The sequence below is a fragment of the Pseudophryne corroboree genome, chromosome 7, assembly GCF_028390025.1.
Source record: "Pseudophryne corroboree isolate aPseCor3 chromosome 7, aPseCor3.hap2, whole genome shotgun sequence".
In the NCBI taxonomy this organism is placed as follows: domain Eukaryota; kingdom Metazoa; phylum Chordata; class Amphibia; order Anura; family Myobatrachidae; genus Pseudophryne; species Pseudophryne corroboree.
In genome coordinates, this window is record NC_086450.1 from 447,908,229 (window position 1) to 447,936,023 (window position 27,795).

At 47.1% G+C, this 27,795-nt stretch overlaps 1 protein-coding gene across 4 annotated transcripts in view; it reads left to right on the top strand.

The window, feature by feature from the left end:
• Positions 1 to 27,795, top strand: part of CREBBP (CREB binding protein) — a 108,447-nt gene that overhangs the window by 47,065 nt on the left and 33,587 nt on the right. For all 4 annotated transcript variants that reach the window (XM_063935024.1, XM_063935026.1, XM_063935025.1 and 1 more), the window contains exons 3-11: positions 890 to 1,066; positions 4,669 to 4,918; positions 5,950 to 6,063; positions 6,387 to 6,608; positions 6,796 to 6,895; positions 15,098 to 15,265; positions 15,366 to 15,483; positions 15,797 to 15,989; positions 16,105 to 16,158. In XM_063935024.1, the coding sequence (XP_063791094.1) occupies positions 890 to 1,066; positions 4,669 to 4,918; positions 5,950 to 6,063; positions 6,387 to 6,608; positions 6,796 to 6,895; positions 15,098 to 15,265; positions 15,366 to 15,483; positions 15,797 to 15,989; positions 16,105 to 16,158 (1,396 nt within the window). The remainder of the gene's footprint in view (positions 1 to 889; positions 1,067 to 4,668; positions 4,919 to 5,949; positions 6,064 to 6,386; positions 6,609 to 6,795; positions 6,896 to 15,097; positions 15,266 to 15,365; positions 15,484 to 15,796; positions 15,990 to 16,104; positions 16,159 to 27,795) is intronic.

Below are 27,795 nucleotides of genomic sequence, written 5' to 3' on the forward strand. Positions count from 1 at the left end.
TGTCAGCTCTTCCGGGCACAGTATCCTAACTGAGGTCTGGAGGAGGGGCATAGAGGGAGGAGCCAGTGCACACCAGGTAGTCCTAAATCTTACTTAGTTGTGCCATTCTCCTGCGGAGCCGCTATTCCCCATGGTCCTTACGGAGTTCCCAGCATCCACTACGGACTACGAGAAATAGATCTACCGGTGAGTAAATACTTATTTTTTATGTTTGTCTATCTAACAGGTCATTGAGGATGTAATTCAATTAGTTCCGATATTTGCTGCAGGCTTTTAGCTCCTGGGTTAAGTGCTCGGAGCTATTCAGTTATATCCTGCAGTAAATACCATATCCCTCGGTATGCACCATGGCTAGCACGCAGTAAGGCACAGATTCCAGGGTAAGTGGCCAGAGCTAGGAAATGACGTGTGCAGTAAGCCCAGAGAGTGCACTTATCGTAGATTTCTGTTTAGATAGTAAATAGGCTCCCATAGCCAGACTGAAAAGCATTCCATAGTATTGTGCTCAGTAGCTGTGGCACCTACCGTGAGTGTGTACTGTACAACCTACAGTGTGTTGTCCATCCAGTCACTCTTGAATAACTCGATGGGTATTTGTCCATTTCGTACACTCCGCTTTACAGTTGATGTACCTTCCATTATTCCATCTCACGTTTGACCCCAGAGGGCTTTAGTGTTTGGTTCCTTTGACAACTTGTAGCTCGACTTTCGTTTATTCTTACTACAAACTCAACCTACCGGCGTAATTTCTGCAGTCAATTCCTCTCAACATTTCCTGAAATTGGTTTGTTTTCTCCATCTTGCCTTGAATCTGCTATCATTGCTTGTGCTTTCCAAGAACCACGCACTCCTATTCTGATGTAGCGCTGGTATTACTTTCCCTCCACAGATCGGCCTTCAGGGCAACAGCAGCCCTTTTGGACAGAATTTCAACCAAGCACCTGGACAACAAATTCGAGCCCAGGGGGTAAATCCTCAGCTTCCCACCAAGCCTGGCATGGCAAATAGCCTTCCACCATTCCCCTCCGATTTGAAAAGCTCACCTGTCGCCAATGTGTCCAGCATGGTAAGGCCTAATAATACACAACATATGGGGGAGGGGGCCTAGATTGCACACCCTAATTCTAAACATGAGGTGATACAATTATGAGGCTTGTAGTTCCACATGGAAGAAAATGCATACTCCAAGCACTAAATACTGCTACTTAGAATAATTATAATAAACTCTGCAATTTAACAAAGAGTAAAATCGAGGTGCTTAGCATTGTTTTGGCCAAAAATGTGGCCCCAGCTACTGTGACCTCATCTGGTGGGTTCCTAACACCTAAGGTTCAAGTTCAGAGCATGGGACCCCCCAGGCCGGCACAATCCAACCACCCCAAGTCCTCACACTAGAGAGAAATAGCATTTGAAGCACTTGTTCTCAAATGCGGTCCTCAAAGCACCCCAATGGTCCAGGTTTTAAGTTTATCCATGCTTGGCCACAGGTGACTTAATTAGTACCTCAGTCAATTTGATTTAACCATCTGTGCTGAGCCATGGCTATACCTAAAACCTGGACCATTGGAGTGCCTTGAGGACCACATTTGAGAAAGATGTTATATTAATAAAAGCAGTGTGATGCCTTGGGGCGGTTGGTTTGTGCTGGCATGGGTGGTCATGTGCTTTGAACTTGAACCTTAGGTGTTAGGGACCGTTATTCACCTGGTAGAGGTTGGTGGGCCCATATTTTGGCTAAAATATGCTAAGCACCTCCATTTTACTCTGTTAAATTGCAGAGTTTATTATAATTCTGATTAGCAGTGTTTTGCACCTAATAATGCAAGACGCCTCGGCCATATAATCTGGAAACCTTTATAATGTAATGACAAGGCCAGTCACTGCTTTTAAGTTGTGCACAAATAGGTTTAGGTTGTTTAGTATGTTCTGCTAAGATACAGGTATCGTTTTTCCCATCAGTCGGGGCTGCTGTCTTTGTGATGATCACCTTACACTAATACATTACAATAATAACATCTCCAATATAATTGCCCAGATCTGTCACTCTGTGACTGTGTGGCTAACGCTGGGCGTGACTAGGAGCTCTCATTGGGTTAGCAGCAGGTCTAACACACCCAGTCCACAGCTGATTGGGCGAGAAAAACTCTCCCACACAGGTTACATCCAGTAGGAGGCTCTGCCCTTTGGCTGCTGTGTGTTCCTAGAGCAGGATTAACAGTGGGTCTGATGGAGCTGCAGCTCCAGGTCCACACCCCAAAATAGGCCCACTGCATCTGCAGCAACACACCCTCCAACAATTTACACACAAAAACCAGAACAAACTCGAGAAGGGAGCCGCCCCTTTTCCTATACTTTCAATGGAAGTTTGGAGAGCCAAAAATCGGTACAGACCATATAAAAAAAGGTCCTGTACCTGCCAAAAAGGTCCAGCTGGAGGGTATGCCTACGCGGGTCATTCTGACCTGATCGCTCGCTGCAGTGCAGCGATCAGGTCAGAACTGCACATGCGCTGGCGCCGCAGTGCGCCGGCACATGGCTGACAGCCGACGGCTGTCGCCTAGCAATCACCTCTGCCTGATTGACAGGCAGAGGCGGACACTGGGCGGGAGGGGGCGGCACGGCGGCGTTTGCCCCCCGTTTTGTTGCCGCGGTCCAGGCCAATGCAGGCGTGACCGGACCGTGAAGTGGGCGGTCTGCAGCACCTGTGTGACGTCGCACGCAGCCGCTGCGACCCAGGCAGCAACGAGTAACTCCTGGCTAGCCGTAGGAGCTGCGCTGTCTGGGAGTTACTCCTCGTACAAAAGCATTGCCACTGTGTGATGCTTCTGTACTTGTGAGGGGGGGGGCGGCTTGACATGCGGGGCGGACTAGCCCTTTGCTGGGCGTCCCCCCGCATGTCGGTGTAAGTGATCGTAGCTGTGCTAAATTTAGCACAGCTACGATCAGATCAGAATGACCCCCTATGTCCTGCTGCCAGTCCGCCTGCCCCCTCCGGCATCAACAATCCCCATTCCCTAGCCGCGGCGCACGTGGAACAAAAGCTGCTGCAGCCATCGGCATAGATGTGTATGAAAGCAGCGCAGCGGAAGGATTTCATAGCCCTCCCAGCGCCGCATACTCACTGAGCCCCGGAGCTGCCTCGGCGCGTGATGTCACAGAAGTGCCTCCCCGCCACAGCCGCGCCCAGATCCCCAGAGGCCCTGACTCCGCAACACAGCACCTGGCCTGCCGGCCTGGAAGCCCCGAGATGGCTAAAGTAACGGATAGAGTGGGTGATATCGCGGAGGGTAATGTCTGGACACTGAATCAATGTAAAAGGTGACAGTGCTGTGCAGTATCACTGACACTGCACAGCACTGTCACCTTTTACATTGATTCAGCCAGTCAGTTCTGCCATTCAGTCACTATTGTTAGTGCCGGTGTCCCAATTCGCTGCATTACAGGGAAGTATACGCACTAAATAAACTACAGCTCCCAGCAACCCTCAGCCCGAAGCATTCAGGCGCTAAGGATTGCTGGGAGCTGTAGTTTGAGTGCACCTTCTTCCCTGTAATGCGGTGTGTTGGGACACCGGCGCGAACAATAGTGATTGGCTGCTGTGCGAGTCTCCGGGAGAGCCACTGCCAAAGGGAGGACAGCAGCCTAGCTGCTTCCAGGAGGAGAGCATTACTCGCCCCTCCCCCACTCCGGGGCACCCGCACACACCACATCCATTGCCCACGGTGGCTCCGGACCCCCACCCGCGGCACCCGCCCCTCCCACACCACCCCCGCAACTACCCCAACCGCGGCACCCCCCGCCCCCATCCGCATCACCCCCGCACCCGCCAGTCCCCCAAACATAGCACCTACTAGGTGATTCATCAGGCCCTGCGTGCGCTGTTCACGCCGTTGCAAGGGGCTGCGACCCCTTAACCATCGCACACCCTTTGTCCGTGCAATATTTAATGATTCTTAATTCAACTATTGCACGCCACAAGAGCGTACAAGGGTTAAGGGGGCATAGCCCCTCACGACGGTGTGAAGAGCGCCAGTAGGGTGCGATGAATCACCTAGTAAATAGATCTTCCTGCACTGGTGGATGAGCTAATTTAATATGGGTGTTCCCAGGAGAGGCATAGAGTATATAAGTTACTTATGGATGTTTGGTGTTCTGCTCACTGACATGGGTCTGCTCCGGGGTTTCGGTGCTTATACTTCTAACTTACTTATTTATATACCTTGCTTACATCTTTATAAAGGGGCAGATTCAATTATCTGTGGGTTCTGTTACGCGGTCTCTTCTCCAAGCTGAAGTTCCCTTAGGTTTTCAGTGACAAGCACGCAAGCATTCCCGGGGCAGCAGTTAATGCTGATTCCCGGAATCCGTGTTTAATGCTGCTTCAGAGGTGATCACAAGTGTCTAATTGAATAGCCCTGGAAGCTTTACCTGGGAGAAGAGACTGTCACACAATCCATGGCTAATTGAATCTGCCCCAAAGACACCACTGGCAGACTCTTGCTACTTATATTCTAGATCCTGTGTTACATTCTCCTGGTATAGAAAAAGATGGCCGCCAGGATCTGGCTGTTCCTGGCGGTTTGGGAATGAGTTGAGAGATGCTTTGATTTTGTTTATTTTTTTTGGTATATGCAATCTCCAAAATATTTATATTTTTCCGTTTCCCAGTCTCCCTTGCAAGCTCAAGTCCAACAAGTAGGCATTGGTGCCACTCCATCCATGGGAACTGGCCCCACCGCTGACCCAGAAAAACGCAAGCTCATCCAGCAGCAGCTGGTTCTCCTGTTACACGCCCACAAGTGCCAGCGGCGGGAGCAAGCCAATGGCGAGATGCGGGACTGCGCGCTACCCCACTGTCGTACCATGAAGAACGTGCTGAACCACATGACGCACTGCCAGGCTGGGAAAGCCTGCCAAGGTACATACAGCAAGAGAGGACCAGACCTTAAACATGTTCCTCTCCCTCTGGCCCCATGTATATGCTTTTACAGTCACCTATTGTTATTAACGGGATCAGTGTGATATACCGGCGTCCGGGATGCCGTCCGTCAGTATACCGACAACAGCATCCCGGCTGCCAGTATGCCGGCAGCATGGTGAGTGCAAAGAATCCCCTTGTGTGCTCGCGTTCGCCGCAGGTTCTTTTGGACACCCACGAGTGGGAATAACCTATGTTAGCCGGGATTCTGGTTGGCGGCATTGTCAGCGGTCAATATCCTGACTGCCGGCAATGTAACCGCATCCCATTATTACTCTTTGTATACTTATTGCTACACAGTGTATTGTAGTTTTATTATTGGATTTTGTTGTTATTAACAAGACAGCTGATTAAAGTGCTACATCAGTTTAATGTTTGCTGGCCCACATTCAACACCGCACTAGGTAGTAAGATAGGTTTGCTTACTTATGGGGTTACGTAATGTATGAGCCTTGTAGTTTCTTCTTATAGTTAAAGTTGGGTCTATACGTAGACTTACCATTCTATCCCTTTAAACCAGGACACTAATGAATTACACAGGTTCTGTGGCTGGCTGTCTTCAAACCTGCATTTCACCTGGTTTTAATCAGTCACAGAACCTGTTTAAAGAGATACTATAGTAAGCCGGGATGCGGTCAAGATACCGACGCCGGAATCCCAGCAGCCTGCATTCTGACCGTAAGTATCACTGCCGGGTTAGTGCCAGTGGGGGGTGAGGGTGGTTAGGGTCAGGCACTTAAGGGGGGAGGTTAGGTTTAGGCTGCAAAAGGGAGGGTAAGGGGGTATGGGAGAGGGGGAACAGTCTTACCCCCCCCCCTCCCCCCCCGACGGGATTTAAACTATTGGGATGCGTCAGTATTGTGACCCGGGATTTCATACTGATTCTGGTTAGCCTATCTATACTATCTTCTGTAGGTGTGTACTGTCATCCTTGTGTACTAAAAATGCACCCATCTCCTCCCATGCCACAGTTGCCCACTGCGCTTCCTCGAGGCAGATCATTTCACACTGGAAGAACTGTACGCGGCACGACTGCCCTGTGTGCCTACCTTTGAAGAATGCCAGTGACAAAAGGAACCAGCAGCGTGAGTGTTTCTGTTGTGGTCACGTCATTATGAGCCTCGTGTCCCCCTCTCTCACATTATGTGGCATCAGTACAGCCCTCTCATTCACATGCCTCTGCGGTACCTCTTCTAGAACACAAGTATGTTACCCTCACATTCTAGGGGCCACGGATTAGTGCTGCTCAAGCCAATCAGATTGAAACCCTGTAGCTTCAGTATTAATATTGTTCTGTATGTGTTGAAGGTGTTGTGAAAGCCGGGCACATTTCTCATCTTTGAACCTTTTAGAAGCATTGAGCCTGCTATGCCCACAGTGTGACGTTAGTGTTTTCCTCCTTCCACAGCTCTCCTGGGATCTCCTTCCAGCGGGGTGCAGAACTCCATCGGGACGGTGGGTGGCAGCCAGCAGACTGCGCCGTCACTCAGCAGCCCTAATCCCATCGATCCTAGTTCCATGCAAAGGGCGTACGCTGCATTGGGTCTTCCCTATGGTAACCAGTCCCAGGTATCGGGGCAGCAGCCGGCACAGACTCAGGTTCACCAGATCCGCGGCATCAATGCACTGAGTGAGTACCTTGATTGGGATGGAGTTGGGTGGGGGTAAATCAGCTCCTATTCTGGTTCCTGTGCTTCTCACTATAACGTAGCTTTCATGTTTCTCATTCATGTCTATTAATATGCTTTTTTCTTGAGCCTGTGGTTTAGTATTTTGTGCATTAGCTGACTAATATTTCTCCTTGCTGGGGCATGCAGGTGGCAATCAGATAACCCTCTCTGCTGGAGGAATGGCTGCCGATCAGCAGACCAACCTGATCAGTGAAGCGGCTCTTCCCACTGCCCTGACAAGCACAAAGTGAGTGAGATATTTTTGGTAGTAGCAGTGACGTGTAGTCGTCATGACGGTCAGAGAAGCAGCTGCACCGCCGATTCTGTGTGTCCTGACTGCGTAACTGAGAGTTCCGTAGCAGGTTCACAACTATAACTGCGTCTATATACAGTGTTACTGGGCGTCACAGTGATTAGCCTTTCTGTGCCTCAGCTTTGGGAAAATGAGTTCCTATTCTGGACAAGGCACTACAGGTGCATAGTTTGTATGTTCTCCATTTATATGCAAGGCTTCTGGATTCCTCCAGAACATTATTAGTGTATGTACAGCATTTATGTCATGGATAAGTTGGACTGATAAATCTGACAGCTGCAGGATAAAACAATGTGCATCCGTTCCCAGTTAGGGGTTCCATACTACACAGGCTATTTAGGATCAAAATTAATATGGCGCAGTTCATGAACATTCACAGGAATGGGAGGCACAGTTAGTCCTGAGCAATTGAGGAGCCAATTCCCGCTACAGCTGTCTTGCCAGCCCGGCTCTGCATGCTGCCTGCCCAATGGCAAATCAGTCTGGGATCATGCACTTGTCATGTAATATGAACTGACCCCGTTATTGGTAATATGAAGTGTGTGGAGAGAGAATGTCTGAACAATCTGCAATTATAGTTGTGGCTGTTAATTTGTGAAAACTTCTGCATCAAGAATGCATAACGTGTTTCGCCGATTGTGTCGGAGTAATGCTTTAGTGCTTTGAGACCTTCTGGTAACAAATAATGGGTTAAGAACTTATAACTGTTCTGCAGCAGTGGAAGTAAATTAAGACTTGAAAGTTGATGCAAATGGCTCCTACAGGTGTCCCAACTTCTGCTGATTACAAAGCACCTGTCTGTATATAAGCAGTGTTGGAACGGACACCTCTTGAAGAGTTATTTGGACAATATTGTGCTGCAGGAAGTAGTATATTGCTATCATAATGGTGAGAGAGTCAATTAACAAAGGAAGACGGACCGTTACAACTCTTACTAGTGTAGGTCTTTCCTTAAAAGAAATTGCAAAGACAGCCAAGGTATCTCGGAGTACATATTACTACATTATCAGGAAGATGTCTGGCAGGCCCAAATCTGCGGTTTGTCTGTGACCCCTCCCCCTTTCTAGCGCCTGATATATAATTATCTCCAGGAATGACCGAGCAACTGCCATTGTTTGTCTGCTTGTGGAATATATGTTCTAAGCAGAGGCTTTTAAGCCCAAAATAGAACAGGGTAATTCTTTCTATAGCAAAACAGACAATGTTTTGCAACGTGAGACCAGTACCCTGATCCAGAAAGGCTACTACAGCATATTGCAGCCCCATGCAATACCTCCTGGTCTATTCCGAGTGGGTCAAGGGCTCATGCTGTAGCCAGATAATCACCCAATGCCTCCAGGGGGATCGGTATGAAATCCCGCCAATCATAATCCTGACGGTCTATATACCGACACCCATTGACCGATGGTCGAAATCCCGACAAGGTCTAAATACCGACACGGACTAAATACCGACATGTAAAATACCGACAAGGTCTAAATACCGACATGTAAAATGCCGACAGGTCGAAATACCGACATGCATTTTTTGATGTTTTTTTGTGTGTATGTCGACATAAATCAACATGGACACCATATAAAGTGTACCGCGTCCCCTCGCATGGCTCGCTGCGCTCGCCATGCTTCGGGCACGGTGCCTCGCTGCACTCGGCACACTATTATATTCCCCCTCCAGGTCCACTGGGACGGTAAAGTATGAACAAGTCGGTTTTAATGAAAAAAATCATGAAAAACTTGTCGGTATTTCGACCTGTCGGCATTTTACATGTCGGTATTTAGACCTTGTCGGTATTTTACATGTCGGTATTTAGTCCGTGTCGGTATTTAGACCTTGTCGGGATTTCGACCATCGGTCAATGGGTGTCGGTATATAGTCCGTCGGGATTATGATTGGAGGTAAAGTGACTGCATCCCCCTCCAGGCTATGTCAGAACTACCTTTCGAGGAAAAGAATGAGACTGCCAAATCAAGTAAGGGCCTCACAGGCCAGCACCCCATCAAGCTGGACAAAAGTGTGAAAGCAAAGTTGTAGATGAATTGCAGCGGAACTGTGTGAGAGAGCAACAGACACTCGCATCAAAGCGCTTTTTATACGGTTTCAGACTCCGTCGCACACTGATGTACAAATGTCGCAAACCACAGTGGTCTACATACTGGAGCGGTGCAGTTTTGTTGCACATTTTGAGTGAAAAATGGCTGTGCCAGGACCTGCCGCATCAAGAGGGGCCACGTCTGCCACGACTGAAGCCACAGTATAAAATGACACATCTATACACGTGCAGCACATTTGTGGGAACGTCATCAGTGTTGGGTAAAACCGACCAGAACATGATGTCATTTCCATTGTAGAAAGAGTGCCAACAGTGTGTCCAGTGATTATATCCGCAAAAACGTGGAAGTACTGTTACAAATGAAATCCTAAAATAATTTTATCTCCAATAGTTTATTTGTTCTAGGTTTTAACTTTAGAGTACACGGAGACAGCAGTAAACTGCATACATTTTAAAACTGGAATTTATATATATATATATATATATATATATATACATATATATATATATATATATATATATATATATATATATATATAGACTTGCAGAAGTGTGGCACTCGGCTTGATGAATAGACAATAAACCAGTCAGGTCTTACAACGTTTCAGTGCTTTTATTGCACTATCGTCAGGATACAAAACAAATGAAAATGTTACATACCTTTATACACCTACACCCAGAGTGAATTCGCGCCAGCAGGTCAGTCTGAACCTCCCACTCGCGTCCAATACATATTACATCATCACGTTAGTGACACCCATCACCATAACAACAGAAAACAAATAATCTCATCACGGCCTCTGAAAAAAGTATCTATATATTTCAAGAGCAACAAATCTTAAAAGCAACTGAAACTCAGATATTCATTTAACCCCTTGGGTGACAATACATCCAAGCGGTAAATCCATTCCGTTTCCCGTTGCAATAATAATCGATTACGATCGCCTCCTCTCAGAGGCTTTTGTACAAAATCAATCATCCTGTATTTAATACTCGCAACACTGTGGTTAAATTCGGCAAAGTGCCTGGCTACAGGTTGGTCAGATTTACTCTTGCTAGCTAGAGCAGCTCTAATAGCCGACCGGTGCACAGACATTCGGTCCTTAAATCTGCCCTGTGTCTTACCTATATAGGAAAGACCACAGGGACAGATAATCTGGTACACCACATACGTTGAATTACATGTCAGGTGGTGTTTAATGCGATATTCTTTACCTGTATGTGGGTGACAGAAGACATCCCCAGGTATAAGATACCCGCAAGTAGTACAACCACATTTGAAGCAGCCAAAGCTTTTAGTAGACATAAAGTGTGATGGTTTCTCCTTAATGGCACTAATGTCGGCATGTACTAATAGGTCTCTTAAATTGCAACCCCTCGTGAAACAAGGCATGGGATTCATATTGTGAAAAGGTAATTGTCGGTCAGACTTAATAACATGCCAATGTTTTTTAATTACTGTATTAACCTTTCTCGATTGGATGTTAAATTGATTAATTACTGGAAATCGTGTCATATCATTGTTTTTAATCTCAGATTTATCCAATAATCGTGCTCTATCCAGCATCATCACTTTCACGCTGGTTTTTACTAAATCTTGTCTGGAATAACCTCTTGCAACAAGTTTCTCAATTAAAGACTCTATCTGTGCTCTAGCAATGGAGCTGTCAGAATTAATTCTCCAAATCCTTAGCATCTGAGAGTAAGGTAATGATTTTTTCAAGCTAGGAGGGTGGCAACTAGTGTATTGAAGAAGTGTATTGCGATCAGTAGTTTTTGTATGTACTGATGTCACAAACTTATGAGCATTAATCATAATGTCCACATCAAGAAAATCAATTTTCTCTTGACTCATTCTGATGGTGAATTTAATTGGACATTGACTATTATTGTTAGTTTCAATTAAATCAACAAATGATGACTCAGTACCCCTCCAAACAATAAATAAATCATCTATAAACCGTTTATACAAAACAATATTGGATGAAATATCTAAATCAGAAAAAAAGATTTTTTGTTCTATATTAAACATAAAGATATTAGCTATCATCGGAGCAACAGCAGAGCCCATTGAGCATCCGCTCAACTGAATGTAAAACTTGTTATCAAATAAAAAGTAATTTTTTTTCAACACAAATTCCAATAAATGAATACAAAATTCCACAAAACCCTCAGAATACATGCCACTGGAGACCAAGAACTCATTAACCATCTGTAAACAAGCCTCTTGAGGAATCACGGTATAAAGGCTAACAACATCAGCGCAAACCATCCAAGCTCCTTCAGGTAATTCCTGTAAGGAAATCGGTTCATTCAAGAACATCGTGGTGTCCAATAGAAAGTTCTTATGTTTTTTAACCAGCGGTTGAAGTATTGCGTCCAGATATACAGAAGCAGGTTGTGATAGCGAACCCCGTGCCGACACGATCGGCCGACCAGGAGGGGGAGTTAATCCCTTATGTATTTTTGGGAGGGTATAAAGGAGGGGAGTCAAAGGGTACTTAGGAAACAAAGAATCGGCTAATTTTTGATTAATTATATTATTATCAACCGCCCTTTTAAGAATCAATCCCAATTCTTTTTGAAAAATATTAACAGGGTCAAAAGGTAACTCTCTGTAGGTGTTGGTATCACTTAACTGGCGCAAGATTTCCTTACGGTAATCCTGCAAATCCTGTAATACAATAGACCCACCTTTATCGGCGGGTCTAATAATAAGATTTTTATTATCAGTCAAGGTTTTAATAGCTAATTTTTCACCCGGAGATAAATTAGGATGAACCACACCTGTGTCAGAAGTAACCATGCTAATCTCTTTGTCTACCAATCGCATGTACGTTTTTAGGCTAGGGTTATTTGTATTAGGGTCAAAACTCGATTTAGGTAATATTTTTTTCAGCTGTTCTGGTATAGGATCAGGTTGTGTATCACTAACGGGAAGCACTGATCTATTAAAAAATTCTTTAATTTTTAATTTCCTAAATAACTGGTGCTTTTCTTGCTGCCATCTAAAGTCATCAAAATATGTGGTAGGGATAAATGATAGACCTCTATTTAATAATGATTGTTCTGTTCTAGAGAGGTCATAGGAGGAAAGATTAAATATTATTTCCTCCTGGTTGCCGGAGGTTTCTTTCCAAGGGCCCTTTCTTTTATTTTGGCCACCCCTCCTTGTTGCTTTACATTTTTTGCTTTGATTTTTGCCCGGGTTTGTGTCCCTAAAGGGGCTGAACCTGGTTGAGAAAAATCAGAATCACTGTTGGTAGTATAATCTTGAGAAGAAGAATCACCAAATCTAGGGTTACGTCTAAAAAATGGACGTTTGTTCATAGTCCCCCTATTGCCAGAAATCCACTGATACACTGTGTGTTGTTCGTAATCTAATTGAACCTTGGAAAATTTTTCTTTTTTGAATTTCAATAGATCTCTACGGTACATGGCAACTTGGTTTTCTAATTTACTCAGCCAGTCGCCCTCTTTATCATTCGTCAAAATTGGTAAATGTTGATCTTCAAAGACTTTAATCATATCACGTAATCTGGTTTGTTCATTTTTAGCAAATTCAATTATAAGCAACATCAAGTCAAATGAGCAACGATTGAGTATACCGATCCACTTTTTACAAAACTGTGGATCCTGTCTACCCACAGTTGGTCCATTCTTCATACGCAACCCACGTGGGATGACCTTAGCCCGATAATGATCACTTAAAGAGATGGCATGAAACTTATAGTCAATTTCCTTCCTTTTTAATTTCCATAGTTCTTTATATAGAATGTCACAAGACGAAGCCTCAGGTTGTGCATTGAGACCTTGTAATTCCAAAATAACTTCAGCTTCCGCTTCAGAGAAGCCAAAAGTATCACTACCAGAGAATAATGCAGGATTAAACGGGAATTCCTCGTCCCTTTCTCCACCTTCAGCCATATCAAACCACCAATGTTACAGTCTCTCGAAAAAGATACTTGAATGCTTAATTAGCAATAATCATATAAACCAGTTGTTCTTACCGACTCACATGTAGTTCCTTTGCATAGAACAGTGCAGAGTCGTGAGCAATATTCACCTCCCTTCACCGTGAAAGCACACAGTAATCCTGGGTAGGTAATTGAGCAGGTAAAAAGTAGCAGGTGCCTTGTCAATTAGGACTGATTGCACAGCCCAATAGTATAGCAGTTTCAGACCGGCACTCCACGCAAATTTCAAATGACTGCGCCGGTGCCTCCACATATACCAAAAGTATAAATATAGACTTGCAGAAGTGTGGCACTCGGCTTGATGAATAGACAATAAACCAGTCAGGTCTTACAACGTTTCAGTGCTTTTATTGCACTATCGTCAGGATACAAAACAAATGAAAATGTTACATACCTTTATACACCTACACCCAGAGTGAATTCGCGCCAGCAGGTCAGTCTGAACCTCCCACTCGCGTCCAATACATATTAACTCATCACGTTAGTGACACCCATCACCATAACAACAGAAAACAAATAATCTCATCACGGCCTCTGAAAAAAGTATCTATATATTTCAAGAGCAACAAATCTTAAAAGCAACTGAAACTCAGATATTCATTTAACCCCTTGGGTGACAATACATCCAAGCGGTAAATCCATTCCGTTTCCCGTTGCAATAATAAAAACATTGGCATGTTATTAAGTCTGACCGACAATTACCTTTTCACAATATGAATCCCATGCCTTGTTTCACGAGGGGTTGCAATTTAAGAGACCTATTAGTACATGCCGACATTAGTGCCATTAAGGAGAAACCATCACACTTTATGTCTACTAAAAGCTTTGGCTGCTTCAAATGTGGTTGTACTACTTGCGGGTATCTTATACCTGGGGATGTCTTCTGTCACCCACATACAGGTAAAGAATATCGCATTAAACACCACCTGACATGTAATTCAACGTATGTGGTGTACCAGATTATCTGTCCCTGTGGTCTTTCCTATATAGGTAAGACACAGGGCAGATTTAAGGACCGAATGTCTGTGCACCGGTCGGCTATTAGAGCTGCTCTAGCTAGCAAGAGTAAATCTGACCAACCTGTAGCCAGGCACTTTGCCGAATTTAACCACAGTGTTGCGAGTATTAAATACAGGATGATTGATTTTGTACAAAAGCCTCTGAGAGGAGGCGATCGTAATCGATTATTATTGCAACGGGAAACGGAATGGATTTACCGCTTGGATGTATTGTCACCCAAGGGGTTAAATGAATATCTGAGTTTCAGTTGCTTTTAAGATTTGTTGCTCTTGAAATATATAGATACTTTTTTCAGAGGCCGTGATGAGATTATTTGTTTTCTGTTGTTATGGTGATGGGTGTCACTAACGTGATGATGTAATATGTATTGGACGCGAGTGGGAGGTTCAGACTGACCTGCTGGCGCGAATTCACTCTGGGTGTAGGTGTATAAAGGTATGTAACATTTTCATTTGTTTTGTATCCTGACGATAGTGCAATAAAAGCACTGAAACGTTGTAAGACCTGACTGGTTTATTGTCTATTCATCAAGCCGAGTGCCACACTTCTGCAAGTCTATATTTATACTTTTGGTATATGTGGAGGCACCGGCGCAGTCATTTGAAATTTGCGTGGAGTGCCGGTCTGAAACTGCTATATATATATATATATATATATATATATATATATATATATATATATATATATATATATATAATTTCTTTGAAAGTCCGCACGCACATCAGAAAAATCCATATATAGGGTGCTCCTCAAAAAACCCCAAGGAGAGTTTCACATGTACCAGGTATCCGAGACCAAAGAGATCTCAAAAGAGGGCACTCACCAGTCCAATAAATTAAAAGGCTTTTATTAGTTCATCGCAGTCAATTTTATTTTCTTTAAATGCGTATTAGGTGCATCTGTGGGGAGACTGGGGGTAACCCGCATTGGGTGCATCTGTGGGGTGACAATGTGAGGGGGTACAGTTTTAGCCTACCTGTATTTTTGCCTATTATTTTTATAGTAAGGTAGCTGGGCACGGTCAGTAATAGCGCTGCGTGATGTGTCTGTTCTATTTCTGAGTGTTGCGGTCTTCTCTTCCTATTGCAGCTCATTGCTGAATGACGGTAACGGTCCCGGTGGGGTCTGCAGCTTAGGCGGCAGTGTCGGCAGCTTAGGCACTATGCCTACCGCTGCGCCCCCTTCTAGCACTGGTGTGAGGAAAGCCTGGCACGAACATGTGACTCAGGATCTCCGAAATCATCTTGTCCACAAGCTGTAAGTTTGGCGTGCTGCTCATGTAAATGAAACTGTGCAGTGCGGTCTGTATTATGCTGGTGTATGTGCTGAGCTGTAATCACTATATCTAATCTTGCAGGGTCCAAGCGATTTTCCCCACTCCCGATCCAGCAGCCCTGAAAGATCGGCGTATGGAAAACCTGGTGGCTTATGCCCGAAAAGTTGAGGGTGATATGTATGAGTCTGCCAACAGCAGGGTATGCATTACCTAACCCTAACTACTTCTAAGGGGTGCATGGGGGGGTGCTAACTTTCATTGGTTCTAGAGAAACTCTCGCCTTTGTCCCCCTATTTAGCGTTCAGACGTATGGGGACCTGGTGCTTAACTATTCTGTATATGGGCAGGATTGCTAAATTTAATATACTGAATTAGTATAAAGACAGTTTGTTGTAACCGTGTAATGCTGGAGACCTTCATGATGTAATAAATCAACATGTACCAGCGTCAGAGAGTATTCCTGTCATTAGGGGCACACATACTATATGAATCCTTTCCCTCTCTTTCCCCAGGATGAATACTACCATTTGCTGGCTGAAAAGATCTATAAAATCCAAAAGGAGCTGGAAGAGAAGCGAAGGTCACGTTTGCAGAAGCAAGGGATTCTGGGTACCCAGGCCAACTTACAGACGCCTGGAACACAGGCTCCCACTCTTCCACAGGCGGCCGCTGCGCTGGGCCAAGCACAACCTGTCCGGCCAGCCAGTAAGTCGATAGGAATATATGAAGTCGGGTCAGAAACAAAATGCCTAAGTTGTAGCAGAGAGATTTTTAATAGATCTCATTGCATAGAACATCTCCAATTTCTGTCTCGCTGCAGATGGCCCTCTCCCGATGTCTTCGGTTCCTATGAGTAGAATGCCACTGACTGCAGGTAACAAAACAAATCATCTGCTGTCATCAGGCACCTGTTCAGTTTGCACTGTCTTTGGTATATGTTTTATCTTATCGTGTTAACTGAAAACGAACAAAAACCTGACTGTTTCAAGATATTGCGGCTTAAGATTGGTCTTCCCACTTGCCCTACCAATCCACTCCGCTCCCGCCACCAACACCAGTTTAAAAGTGGGTATTGTAACAGATTTGCCAACATCGGGGGTAGTTCAGAGTTGATCGTAGATGTGCTAAATTGAGCACATCTACGATCATTTACTGACATGCGGGTGGACGCCCAGCACAGAGCTAGTCTGCCCCGCATGTCAGGCCCTGCCCTGCCCTCCCTACTTCTTGCACAGGTACAAAAGCGTCGCAAGGCAGGGGGCTAACCGCCGGGTCCCAGCGTCTGCGTGAGTCACACCGCCACCGCGGCCCCCACAACGGTCCAGACAAGCCTCCGTTGCCCAGACCATGCCCCGCCAACAGCGTTATAACATCGTTGACACGCCCCCCTCCCGCCCCGCGACCACCTCTGCCTGTCAATCAGACAGAGGCGATCGCACCAGTGAGATACTGATAGCATCTCACTGGCTGCACATGCGCAGTGCTCCCTGCGCATAGTAATTCAGACTGTGATCGCTGCAGCGATGCAGTTTAAATTACCGCCATTGTCCGTAGGATATATAGATATACATAGCAGTCTGTGGCTACGGTGGAGAGAGCCGGTGCTGTCACTGTTAGATGCTGGGACGTAATGAAGATTCAGTTAGATCCTGAAATATTGCTATTTAACTACTTATATTTTTATTTAATATAGTTTTAAAAAGTGTTTATTTCTCTGACGTCCTAGTGGATGCTGGGAACTCCGTAAGGACCATGGGGAATAGCGGGCTCCGAAGGAGGCTGGGCACTCTAGAAAGATTTATGACTACCTGGTGTGCACTGGCTCCTCCCACTATGACCCTCCTCCAAGCCTCAGTTAGATTTCGTGCCCGGCCGAGGTTGGATGCACACTAGGGGCTCTCCTGAGCCCTTAGAAAGAAAGTATAGTTTAGGTTTTTTATTTTCAGTGAGACCTGCTGGCAACAGGCTCACTGCAGCGAGGGACTAAGGGGAGAAGAAGCGAACTCGCCTGCTTGCAGCCGGATTGGGCTTCTTAGGCTACTGGACACCATTAGCTCCAGAGGGATCGACCGCAGGCCCAGTCCTTGGTGTTCGGTCCCGGAGCCGCGCCGCCGTCCCCCTTACAGAGCCAGAAGCAAGAAGAGGTCCGGAAAAACGGCGGCAGAAGACATCAGTCTTCACCAAGGTAGCGCACAGCACTGCAGCTGTGCGCCATTGCTCCTCATGCACACTTCACACTCCGGTCACTGAGGGTGCAGGGCGCTTGGGGGGGGCGCCCTGAGCAGCAATAAAAAACACCTTGGCTGGCAAAATACCACAATATATAGCCCCAGAGGCTATATATGTGGTAAATACCCCTGCCAGAATCCAGGAAAAAGCGGGAGAATAGGCCGCGGGAAAGGGGCGGAGCTATCTCCCTCAGACACACTGGCGCCATTTCTCCTTCACAGATCCGCTGGAAGGAAGCTCCCTGGCTCTCCCCTGCAGTCTACACTTCAGAACAGGGTAAAAACAGAGAGGGGGGGCACTAAATTTAGGCGCAATATATATATAATATAAAAAGCAGCTATAGGGGACATAACTCAGTTAGTCCCTGCATTATATAGCGCTCTGGTGTGTGCTGGCATACTCTCACTCTGTCCCCCCAAAGGGCTTTTGTGGGTCCTGTCCTCATTCGGAGCATCCCTTGTGTGTGTGCGGTGTGTCGGTACGGCTGTGTCGACATGTTTGATGAGGATAATGATGTGGAGGCGGAGCAGATGCCTTTAGAAGGGATGTCACCCCCTGCGGGGCAGACACCTGAGTGGATGGGCTTATGGAAAGTAATGAGTGCACGTATAGACTCCTTATATAAGAAAATCGACGACATGCCAAATGTGGGACAGCCGACTTCTCAGCTCGTGCCTGCCCAGGCGTCGCATGGGTCGTCAGGGGCTCTAAAACGCCCGCTACCTCAAGCAGACCCAGATGTCGACACTGATACTGACACCAGTGTCGACGATGATGAGTCTAACCTGATGCCCACTAAGGCCATTCACTGCATGATTGAGGCAATGAAAGAGGTGTTACACATTTCTGATATAAATACAGGTACCACTAAAAAGGGTATTATGTTTGGGGAGAAAAAACTACCCGTAGTTTCTCTATCGTCCTAAGTGGATGCTGGGGTTCCTGAAAGGACCATGGGGAATAGCGGCTCCGCAGGAGACAGGGCACAAAAAAGTAAAGCTTTACTAGGTCAGGTGGTGTGCACTGGCTCCTCCCCCTATGACCCTCCTCCAGACTCCAGTTAGATTTTGTGCCCGAACGAGAAGGGTGCAATCTAGGTGGCTCTCCTAAAGAGCTGCTTAGAGAAAGTTTAGTTTAGGTTTTTTTCTTTACAGTGAGTCCTGCTGGCAACAGGATCACTGCAACGTGGGACTTAGGGGGAAAGTAGTAAACTCACCTGCATGCAGAGTGGATTTGCTGCTTGGCTACTGGACACCATTAGCTCCAGAGGGATCGAACACAGGCCCAGCCGTGGAGTCCGGTCCCGGAGCCGCGCCGCCGACCCCCTTGCAGATGCTGAAGCGTGAAGAGGTCCGGAAACCGGCGGCTGAAGACTCCTCAGTCTTCATAAGGTAGCGCACAGCACTGCAGCTGTGCGCCATTTTCCTCTCAGCACACTTCACTGGGCAGTCACTGAGGGTGCAGAGCGCTGGGGGGGGGCGCTCTGAGAGGCAAATATAAACCTTATACAAGGCTAAAAATACCTCACATATAGCCCATAGGGGCTATATGGAGATATTTAACCCCTGCCTGACTGGAAAAATAGCGGGAGAAGAACCCGCCGAAAAAGGGGCGGGGCCTATCTCCTCAGCACACGGCGCCATTTTCTGTCACAGCTCCGCTGGTCAGAACGGCTCCCAGGTCTCTCCCCTGCACTGCACTACAGAAACAGGGTAAAACAGAGAGGGGGGGCACATTAATGGCTATATATATATATATTAAAGCAGCTATAAGGGAGCACTTAATATAAGGATATCCCTTGTATATATAGCGCTTTGTGGTGTGTGCTGGCAGACTCTCCCTCTGTCTCCCCAAAAGGGCTAGTGGGTCCTGTCTTCATTAGAGCATTCCCTGTGAGTTTGCGGTGTGTGTCGGTACGTGGTGTCGACATGTATGAGGACGATATTGGTGTGGAGGCGGAGCAATTGCCAAATATGCAGATGTCACCCCCCAGGGGGTCGACACCAGAATGGATGCCTTTATTTGTGGAATTACGTGATGGTTTATCTTCCCTTAAACAGTCAGTTGAGGACATGAGGCGGCCGGACAATCAATTAATGCCTGTCCAGGCGCCTCAAACACCGTCAGGGGCTGTAAAACGCCCTTTGCCTCAGTCGGTCGACACAGACCCAGACACGGGCACTGATTCCAGTGACGACGGTAGAAATTCAAACGTATTTTCCAGTAGGGCCACACGTTATATGATTTTGGCAATGAAGGAGACGTTACATTTAGCTGATACTACAGATACCGTAAAACAGGGTATTATGTATGGTGTGAAAAAACTACAAACAGTTTTTCCTGAATCAGAAGAATTAAATGACGTGTGTGATGAAGCGTGGGTTGCTCCTGATAAAAAGTTGATAATTTCAAAAAAGTTATTGGCATTATACCCTTTCCCGCCAGAGGTTAGGGCGCGCTGGGAAACACCCCCTAAGGTGGACAAGGCGCTCACACGCTTATCCAAACAAGTGGCGTTACCCTCTCCTGAGACGGCCGCACTTAAGGATCCATCAGATAGAAAGATGGAAGTTATTCAAAAGAATATATACACACATGCAGGTGTTATACTACGACCAGCTATAGCAACTGCCTGGATGTGCAGTGCTGGAGTAGTTTGGTCAGAATCCCTGATTGAAAATATTGATACCCTAGATAGGGACAATGTTTTACTGTCGTTAGAACAAATAAAGGATGCATTTATCTATATGCGTGATGCACAGAGGGATATTTGCACACTGGCATCTCGGGTGAGTGCTATGTCCATTTCAGCCAGAAGAGCCTTATGGACACGACAGTGGACAGGCGATGCGGATTCAAAACGTCACATGGAGGTTTTGCCGTATAAAGGGGAGGAGTTATTTGGAGTTGGTCTATCAGACTTGGTGGCCACGGCTACTGCCGGGAAATCCACTTTTTTACCTCAAGTCACTCCCCAACAGAGAAAGGCACCGACCTTTCAACCGCAGCCTTTTCGCTCCTACAAAAATAAGAGAGCAAAGGGCTTGTCGTACCTGCCACGAGGCAGAGGAAGAGGGAAGAGACACCAACAGGCAGCTCCTTCCCAGGAACAGAAGCCCTCCCCGGCTCCTGCAAAAACCTCAGCATGACGCTGGGGCCTCTCAAGCGGACTCGGGGACAGTGGGGGGCCGTCTCAAAAATTACAGCGCGCAGTGGGCTCACTCGCAGGTAGACCCCTGGATCCTGCAGATAATATCTCAGGGGTACAGGTTGGAATTAGAGACGGATCCTCCTCATCGTTTCCTGAAGTCTGCCTTACCAACCGTCTCTTCCGAAAGGGAGAGGGTGTTGGAAGCCATTCACAAGCTGTACGCTCAGCAGGTGATAGTCAAAGTACCCCTATTACAACAAGGAAAGGGGTATTATTCCACTCTATTTGTGGTACCGAAGCCGGATGGCTCGGTAAGGCCTATTCTAAATCTGAAGTCCTTGAACCTCTACATAAAAAAGTTCAAGTTCAAGATGGAGTCACTCAGAGCAGTGATAGCGAACCTGGAAGAAGGGGACTTTATGGTATCCTTGGACATCAAGGATGCGTATCTACACGTTCCGATTTACCCCGCACACCAGGGGTACCTCAGGTTCATTGTTCAAAACTGTCACTATCAGTTTCAGACGCTGCCGTTCGGATTGTCCACGGCGCCTCGGGTCTTTACCAAGGTAATGGCCGAGATGATGATTCTTCTTCGAAGAAAAGGCGTATTAGTTATCCCATACTTGGACGATCTCCTAATAAGGGCAAGGTCCAGAGAACAGCTGGAGACAGCTTTAGCACTATCTCAAGAGGTGCTAAGACAACACGGGTGGATTCTGAATATTCCAAAATCCCATTTAATCCCGACAACTCGTCTGCTGTTCCTAGGAATGATTCTGGACACGGTTCAGAAAAAGGTTTTCCTTCCAGAGGAAAAAGCCAAGGAGTTATCCGATCTGGTCAGGAACCTCCTAAAACCAGGAAAAGTGTCAGTACATCAATGCACAAGAGTCCTGGGAAAAATGGTGGCTTCTTACGAAGCAATTCCATTCGGCAGATTCCATGCAAGAATATTCCAAAGGGATCTGTTGGACAAATGGTCAGGGTCGCATCTGCAGATGCACCTGCGAATAACCCTGTCACCAAAGACAAGGGTGTCACTTCTGTGGTGGTTGCAGAAGGCTCACCTATTAGAAGGCCGCAGATTCGGCATTCAGGATTGGATCCTGGTGACCACGGACGCCAGCCTGAGAGGCTGGGGAGCAGTCACACAAGGAAGAAACTTCCAGGGAGTATGGACGAGTCTGGAAAAGTCTCTTCACATAAACATTCTGGAACTAAGAGCAATCTACAATGCTCTAAGCCAGGCGGAACTTCTCCTGCAAGGAAAGCCGGTGTTGATTCAGTCGGACAACATCACGGCGGTCGCCCATGTAAACAGGCAGGGCGGCACAAGAAGCAGGAGTGCAATGGCAGAAGCTGCCAAGATTCTTCGCTGGGCGGAGAATCACGTGATAGCACTGTCAGCAGTGTTCATCCCGGGCGTGGACAACTGGGAAGCAGACTTCCTCAGCAGACACGATCTTCATCCGGGAGAGTGGGGTCTACATCCAGAAGTCTTCAACATGTTAATAGACCGTTGGGAAAGACCAATTGTAGACATGATGGCGTCTCGCCTCAACAAGAAACTGGACAAATATTGCGCCAGGTCAAGAGATCCACAGGCAATAGCTGTGGACGCACTGGTAACTCCTTGGGTGTACCAGTCAGTGTATGTGTTTCCTCCTCTGCCGCTCATACCAAAGGTATTGAAGATCATACGGCAAAGAAGAGTAAGAACAATACTAGTGGTTCCGGATTGGCCGAGAAGGACTTGGTATCCGGAACTTCAAGAGATGCTCACGGACGAACCGTGGCCTCTACCTCTGAGAAGGGACCTGCTACAGCAGGGTCCCTGTCTTTTTCAAGACTTACCGCGGCTGCGTTTGACGGCATGGCGGTTGAACGCCAGATCCTAAAAGGGAAAGGCATTCCAGAAGAAGTCATTCCTACCTTGATTAAGGCACGGAAGGAAGTCACCGTGAAACATTATCACCGCATTTGGCGAAAATATGTAGCGTGGTGCGAGGATCGGAGGGTTCCGACGGAGGAATTCCAACTGGGTCGTTTCCTACATTTCCTGCAATCAGGATTATCTATGGGTCTCAAATTGGGATCCATTAAGGTTCAAATTTCGGCCCTGTCAATATTCTTCCAAAAAGAATTGGCCTCTGTCCCTGAGGTCCAGACTTTTGTCAAGGGAGTACTGCATATACAGCCTCCTGTGGTGCCTCCGGTGGCACCGTGGGATCTAAATGTAGTTTTAGATTTCCTCAAATCCCATTGGTTTGAACCATTGAAAAAGGTGGATTTGAAATATCTCACATTGAAAGTGACTATGTTACTAGCCCTGGCCTCTGCCAGGAGAGTATCTGAATTGGCGGCTTTATCTTATAAAAGTCCTTATCTAATCTTCCATTCGGATAGGGCAGAACTGCGGACTCGTCCGCATTTTCTCCCTAAAGTGGTATCAGCATTTCATCTGAACCAACCTATTGTGGTGCCTGCGGCCACTAGCGACTTGGAGGACTCCAAGTTGTTGGACGTTGTCAGAGCCTTAAAAATATACATTGCAAGGACGGCTGGAGTCAGAAAATCTGACTCGCTGTTTATATTGTATGCACCCAACAAGTTGGGCGCACCTGCTTCTAAGCAGTCGATTGCTCGTTGGATTTGTAACACAATTCAACTTGCACATTCTGTGGCAGGCCTGCCACAGCCTAAAACTGTAAAAGCCCACTCCACAAGGAAGGTGGGCTCATCTTGGGCGGCTGCCCGAGGGGTCTCGGCATTACAACTCTGCCGAGCAGCTACGTGGTCGGGGGAGAACACGTTTGTAAAATTTTACAAATTTGATACCCTGGCAAAGGAGGACCTGGAGTTCTCTCATTCGGTGCTGCAGAGTCATCCGCACTCTCCCGCCCGTTTGGGAGCTTTGGTATAATCCCCATGGTCCTTTCAGGAACCCCAGCATCCACTTAGGACGATAGAGAAAATAAGAATTTACTTACCGATAATTCTATTTCTCGGAGTCCGTAGTGGATGCTGGGCGCCCATCCCAAGTGCGGATTATCTGCAATACTTGTACATAGTTATTGTTAACTAATTCGGGTTATTGTTAAGGAGCCATCTTTAAGAGGCCCTTTCTGTTGTCATACTGTTAACTGGGTTTAGATCACAAGTTGTACGGTGTGATTGGTGTGGCTGGTATGAGTCTTACCCGGGATTCAAAATGCCTCCCTTATTGTGTATGCTCGTCCGGGCACAGTACCTAACTGGAGTCTGGAGGAGGGTCATAGGGGGAGGAGCCAGTGCACACCACCTGACCTAGTAAAGCTTTACTTTTTTGTGCCCTGTCTCCTGCGGAGCCGCTATTCCCCATGGTCCTTTCAGGAACCCCAGCATCCACTACGGACTCCGAGAAATAGAATTATCGGTAAGTAAATTCTTATTTTTTCCCCCGTCAGAGGAATTAAATGAAGTGTGTGAAGAAGCGTGGGCTTTCCCTGATAAAAAATTGGTAAATTCCTAAGAAGGTACTAATGGCGTTCCCTTTCCCGCCAGAGGATAGGTCACGTTGGGAAACACCTCCTAGGGTGGATAAAGCGCTCACACATTTGTCTAAAAAGGTGGCACTACCGTCTCCGGATACGGCCGCCCTCAAGGAACCTGCTGATAGAAAGCAGGAGGCGATCCTGAAGTCTGTATATACACACACAGGCATTATACTTAGGCCAGCTATTGCGTCAGCTTGGATGTGCAGTGCTGCCGCTGCGTGGTCAGATAAACTGTCAGAAAATATTGACACATTAGACAGAGACACGATCCTGTTAACCATAGACCATATAAAAGACTCAGTCTTATATATGAGAGATGCACAAAGGGAAATCTGCCGACTGGCATCTAAAGTAAGTGCATTGTCCATTTCTGCTAGGAGAGGCTTATGGACTCGCCAGTGGACAGGAGATGCAGATTCAAAAAAGCACATGGAAGTGTTACCATATAAGGGTGAGGAATTATTTGGAGATGGTCTCTCGGACCTAGTTTCCACAGCAACGTCTGGGAAGTCAGCATTTTTACCCCATGTCCCCTCACAGCCTAAGAAGGCGCCGTTTTATCAGGTACAGTCCTTTCGGACCCAGAAAAACAGGCGTGGAAAAGGCGGGTCCTTTCTGTCCAGAGGCAGAGGTAGGGGAAAAAGGCTGCAACAAACAGCAGGTTCCCAGGAGCAAAAGTCCTCCCCCGCTTCTTCGTCCAAGTCCGCCGCATGACGGTGGGGCTCCACAGGCGGAGCCTGGTACGGTGGGGGGTCGCCTCAAAAATTTCAGCGATCAGTGGGTTCGCTCACAGGTGGATCCCTGGATCCTGCAAATAGTATCTCAGGGGTACAAGCTGGAATTCGAGGCGTCCCCACCCCACCGGTTCCTAAAATCTGCCTTGCCGATTGCTCCCTCAGACAGGGAGGCGGTGCTAGCGGCAATTCACAAGCTGTATTCCCAGCAGGTGATAATCAAGGTACCCCTACTTCAACAAGGCCGGGGTTATTATTCCACACTATTTGTGGTACCGAAACCGGACGGTTCGGTGAGACCCATTCTAAATTTGAAATCCTTGAACACGTACATAAAGAAATTCAAGTTCAAGATGGAATCGCTCAGGGCGGTTATTGCAAGCCTGGACGAGGGGGATTACATGGTATCCCTGGACATCAAGGATGCTTACTTGCATGTCCCCATTTACCATCCTCACCAGGAGTACCTCAGATTTGTGGTACAGGATTGCCATTACCAATTCCAGACGCTGCCGTTTGGACTGTCCACGGCACCGAGGGTATTCACCAAGGTTATGGCGGAAATGATGATACTCCTTCGAAGAAAGGGTGTTTTAATTATCCCGTACTTGGACGATCTCCTAATAAAAGCGAGGTCCAAGGAACAGTTGTTGGTGGGAGTAGCACTATCTCAGGAGGTGCTGCACCAGCACGGCTGGATTCTGAATATCCCAAAGTCACAGCTGGTTCCGACGACACGGCTACTGTTCCTGGGTATGATTCTGGATACAGTCCAGAAGAAAGTGTTTCTCCCGGAGGAGAAAGCCAGGGAGTTGTCATCTCTAGTCAGAGACCTCCTGAAACCAAAACAGGTATCAGTGCATCGCTGCACGCGGGTCCTGGGAAAGATGGTGGCTTCTTACGAAGCAATTCCCTTCGGCAGGTTCCATGCCAGAATCTTTCAGTGGGACCTGTTGGACCAGTGGTCCGGATCGCATCTTCAGATGCATCGCTTGATAACCCTGTCTCCAAGAACCAGGGTGTCTCTACTGTGGTGGCTGCAGAGTGCCCATCTTCTAGAGGGCCGCAGATTCGGCATACAGGACTGGGTCCTGGTGACCACGGATGCCAGCCTTCGAGGCTGGGGGGCAGTCACACAGGGAAGAAGCTTCCAAGGACTATGGTCGAGTCAGGAGACTTCCCTTCACATAAATATTCTGGAACTAAGGGCCATCTACAATGCCCTAAGTCAAGCAAAATCCCTGCTTCTACACCAGCCGGTACTGATCCAGTCAGACAACATCACGGCAGTCGCCCATGTAAATCGACAGGGCGGCACAAGAAGCAGGATGGCGATGGCAGAAGCCACAAATTCTCAGATGGGCGGAGAATCACTGTCAGCAGTGTTCATTCCGGGAGTGGACAACTGGGAAGCAGACTTCCTCAGCAGACACGACCTCCACCCGGGAGAGTGGGGACTTCATCCAGAAGTCTTTCAGATGCTGGTAAACCGTTGGGAAAAACCACAGGTGGACATGATGGCGTCCCGCCTCAACAAAAAGTTAAAAAGATATTGCGCCAGGTCAAGGGACCCTCAGGCGGTAGCTGTGGACGCTCTAGTGACACCGTGGGTGTACCAGTCGGTTTATGTGTTCCCTCCTCTGCCTCTCATACCAAAGGTATTGAGAATAATAAGAAAGAGAGGAGTAAACGCCATTCTCGTGGTTCCGGATTGGCCAAGACGAGCGTGGTACCCGGAACTTCAAGAGATGCTCTCAGAGGACCCGTGGCCTCTACCGCTCAGACAGGACCTGCTACAGCAGGGGCCCTGTCTGTTCCAAGACTTACCGTGGCTGCGTTTGACGGCATGGCGGTTGAACACCGGATCCTAAAGGAAAAGGGTATTCCGGAAGAAGTCATTCCTACGCTTATTAAGGCCAGGAAAGATGTTACGGCAAAGCATTATCACCGCATATGGCGGAAATATGTTGCATGGTGCGAGGCCAAAAAGGCCCCAACAGAGGAATTTCAACTAGGTCGATTTCTGCATTTCCTGCAAGCAGGAGTGAATATGGGCCTAAAACTAGGCTCCATTAAAGTACAGATCTCGGCTCTGTCGATTTTCTTTCAAAAAGAACTAGCTTCAGTACCTGAAGTTCAGACATTTGTGAAAGGAGTGCTGCATATTCAGCCCCCATTTGTGCCTCCTGTGGCACCTTGGGATCTCAACGTGATGTTGAGCTTCTTAAAATCACATTGGTTTGAGCCACTAAAAACCGTGGATCTGAAATATCTCACGTGGAAAGTGGTCATGTTATTGGCCTTGGCTTCAGCCAGGCGAGTGTCAGAATTGGCGGCTTTATCATGTAAAAGCCCTTATCTGATTTTCCATATGGATAGGGCGGAATTGAGGACTCGTCCCCAATTTCTCCCTAAGGTGGTGTCAGCGTTTCACCTGAACCAGCCTATTGTGGTGCCTGCGGCTACTAAGGATTTGGAGGACTCCAAGTTGCTAGACGTTGTCAGGGCCCTGAAAATATGTTTCCAGGACGGCTGGAGTCAGAAAATCTGACTCGCTGTTTATCCTGTATGCACCCAACAAGCTGGGTGCTCCTGCTTCTAAGCAGTCTATTGCTCGCTGGATTTGTAGTACAATTCAGCTTGCACATTCTGTGGCAGGCCTGCCACAGCCAAAGTCTGTGAATGCCCATTCCACAAGGAAGGTGGGCTCATCTTGGGCGGCTGCCCGAGGGGTCTCGGCTTTACAACTTTGCCGAGCAGCTACTTGGTCAGGGGCAAACACGTTTGCAATATTCTACAAATTTGATACCCTGGCTGAGGAGGACCTGGAGTTCTCTCATTCGGTGCTGCAGAGTCAT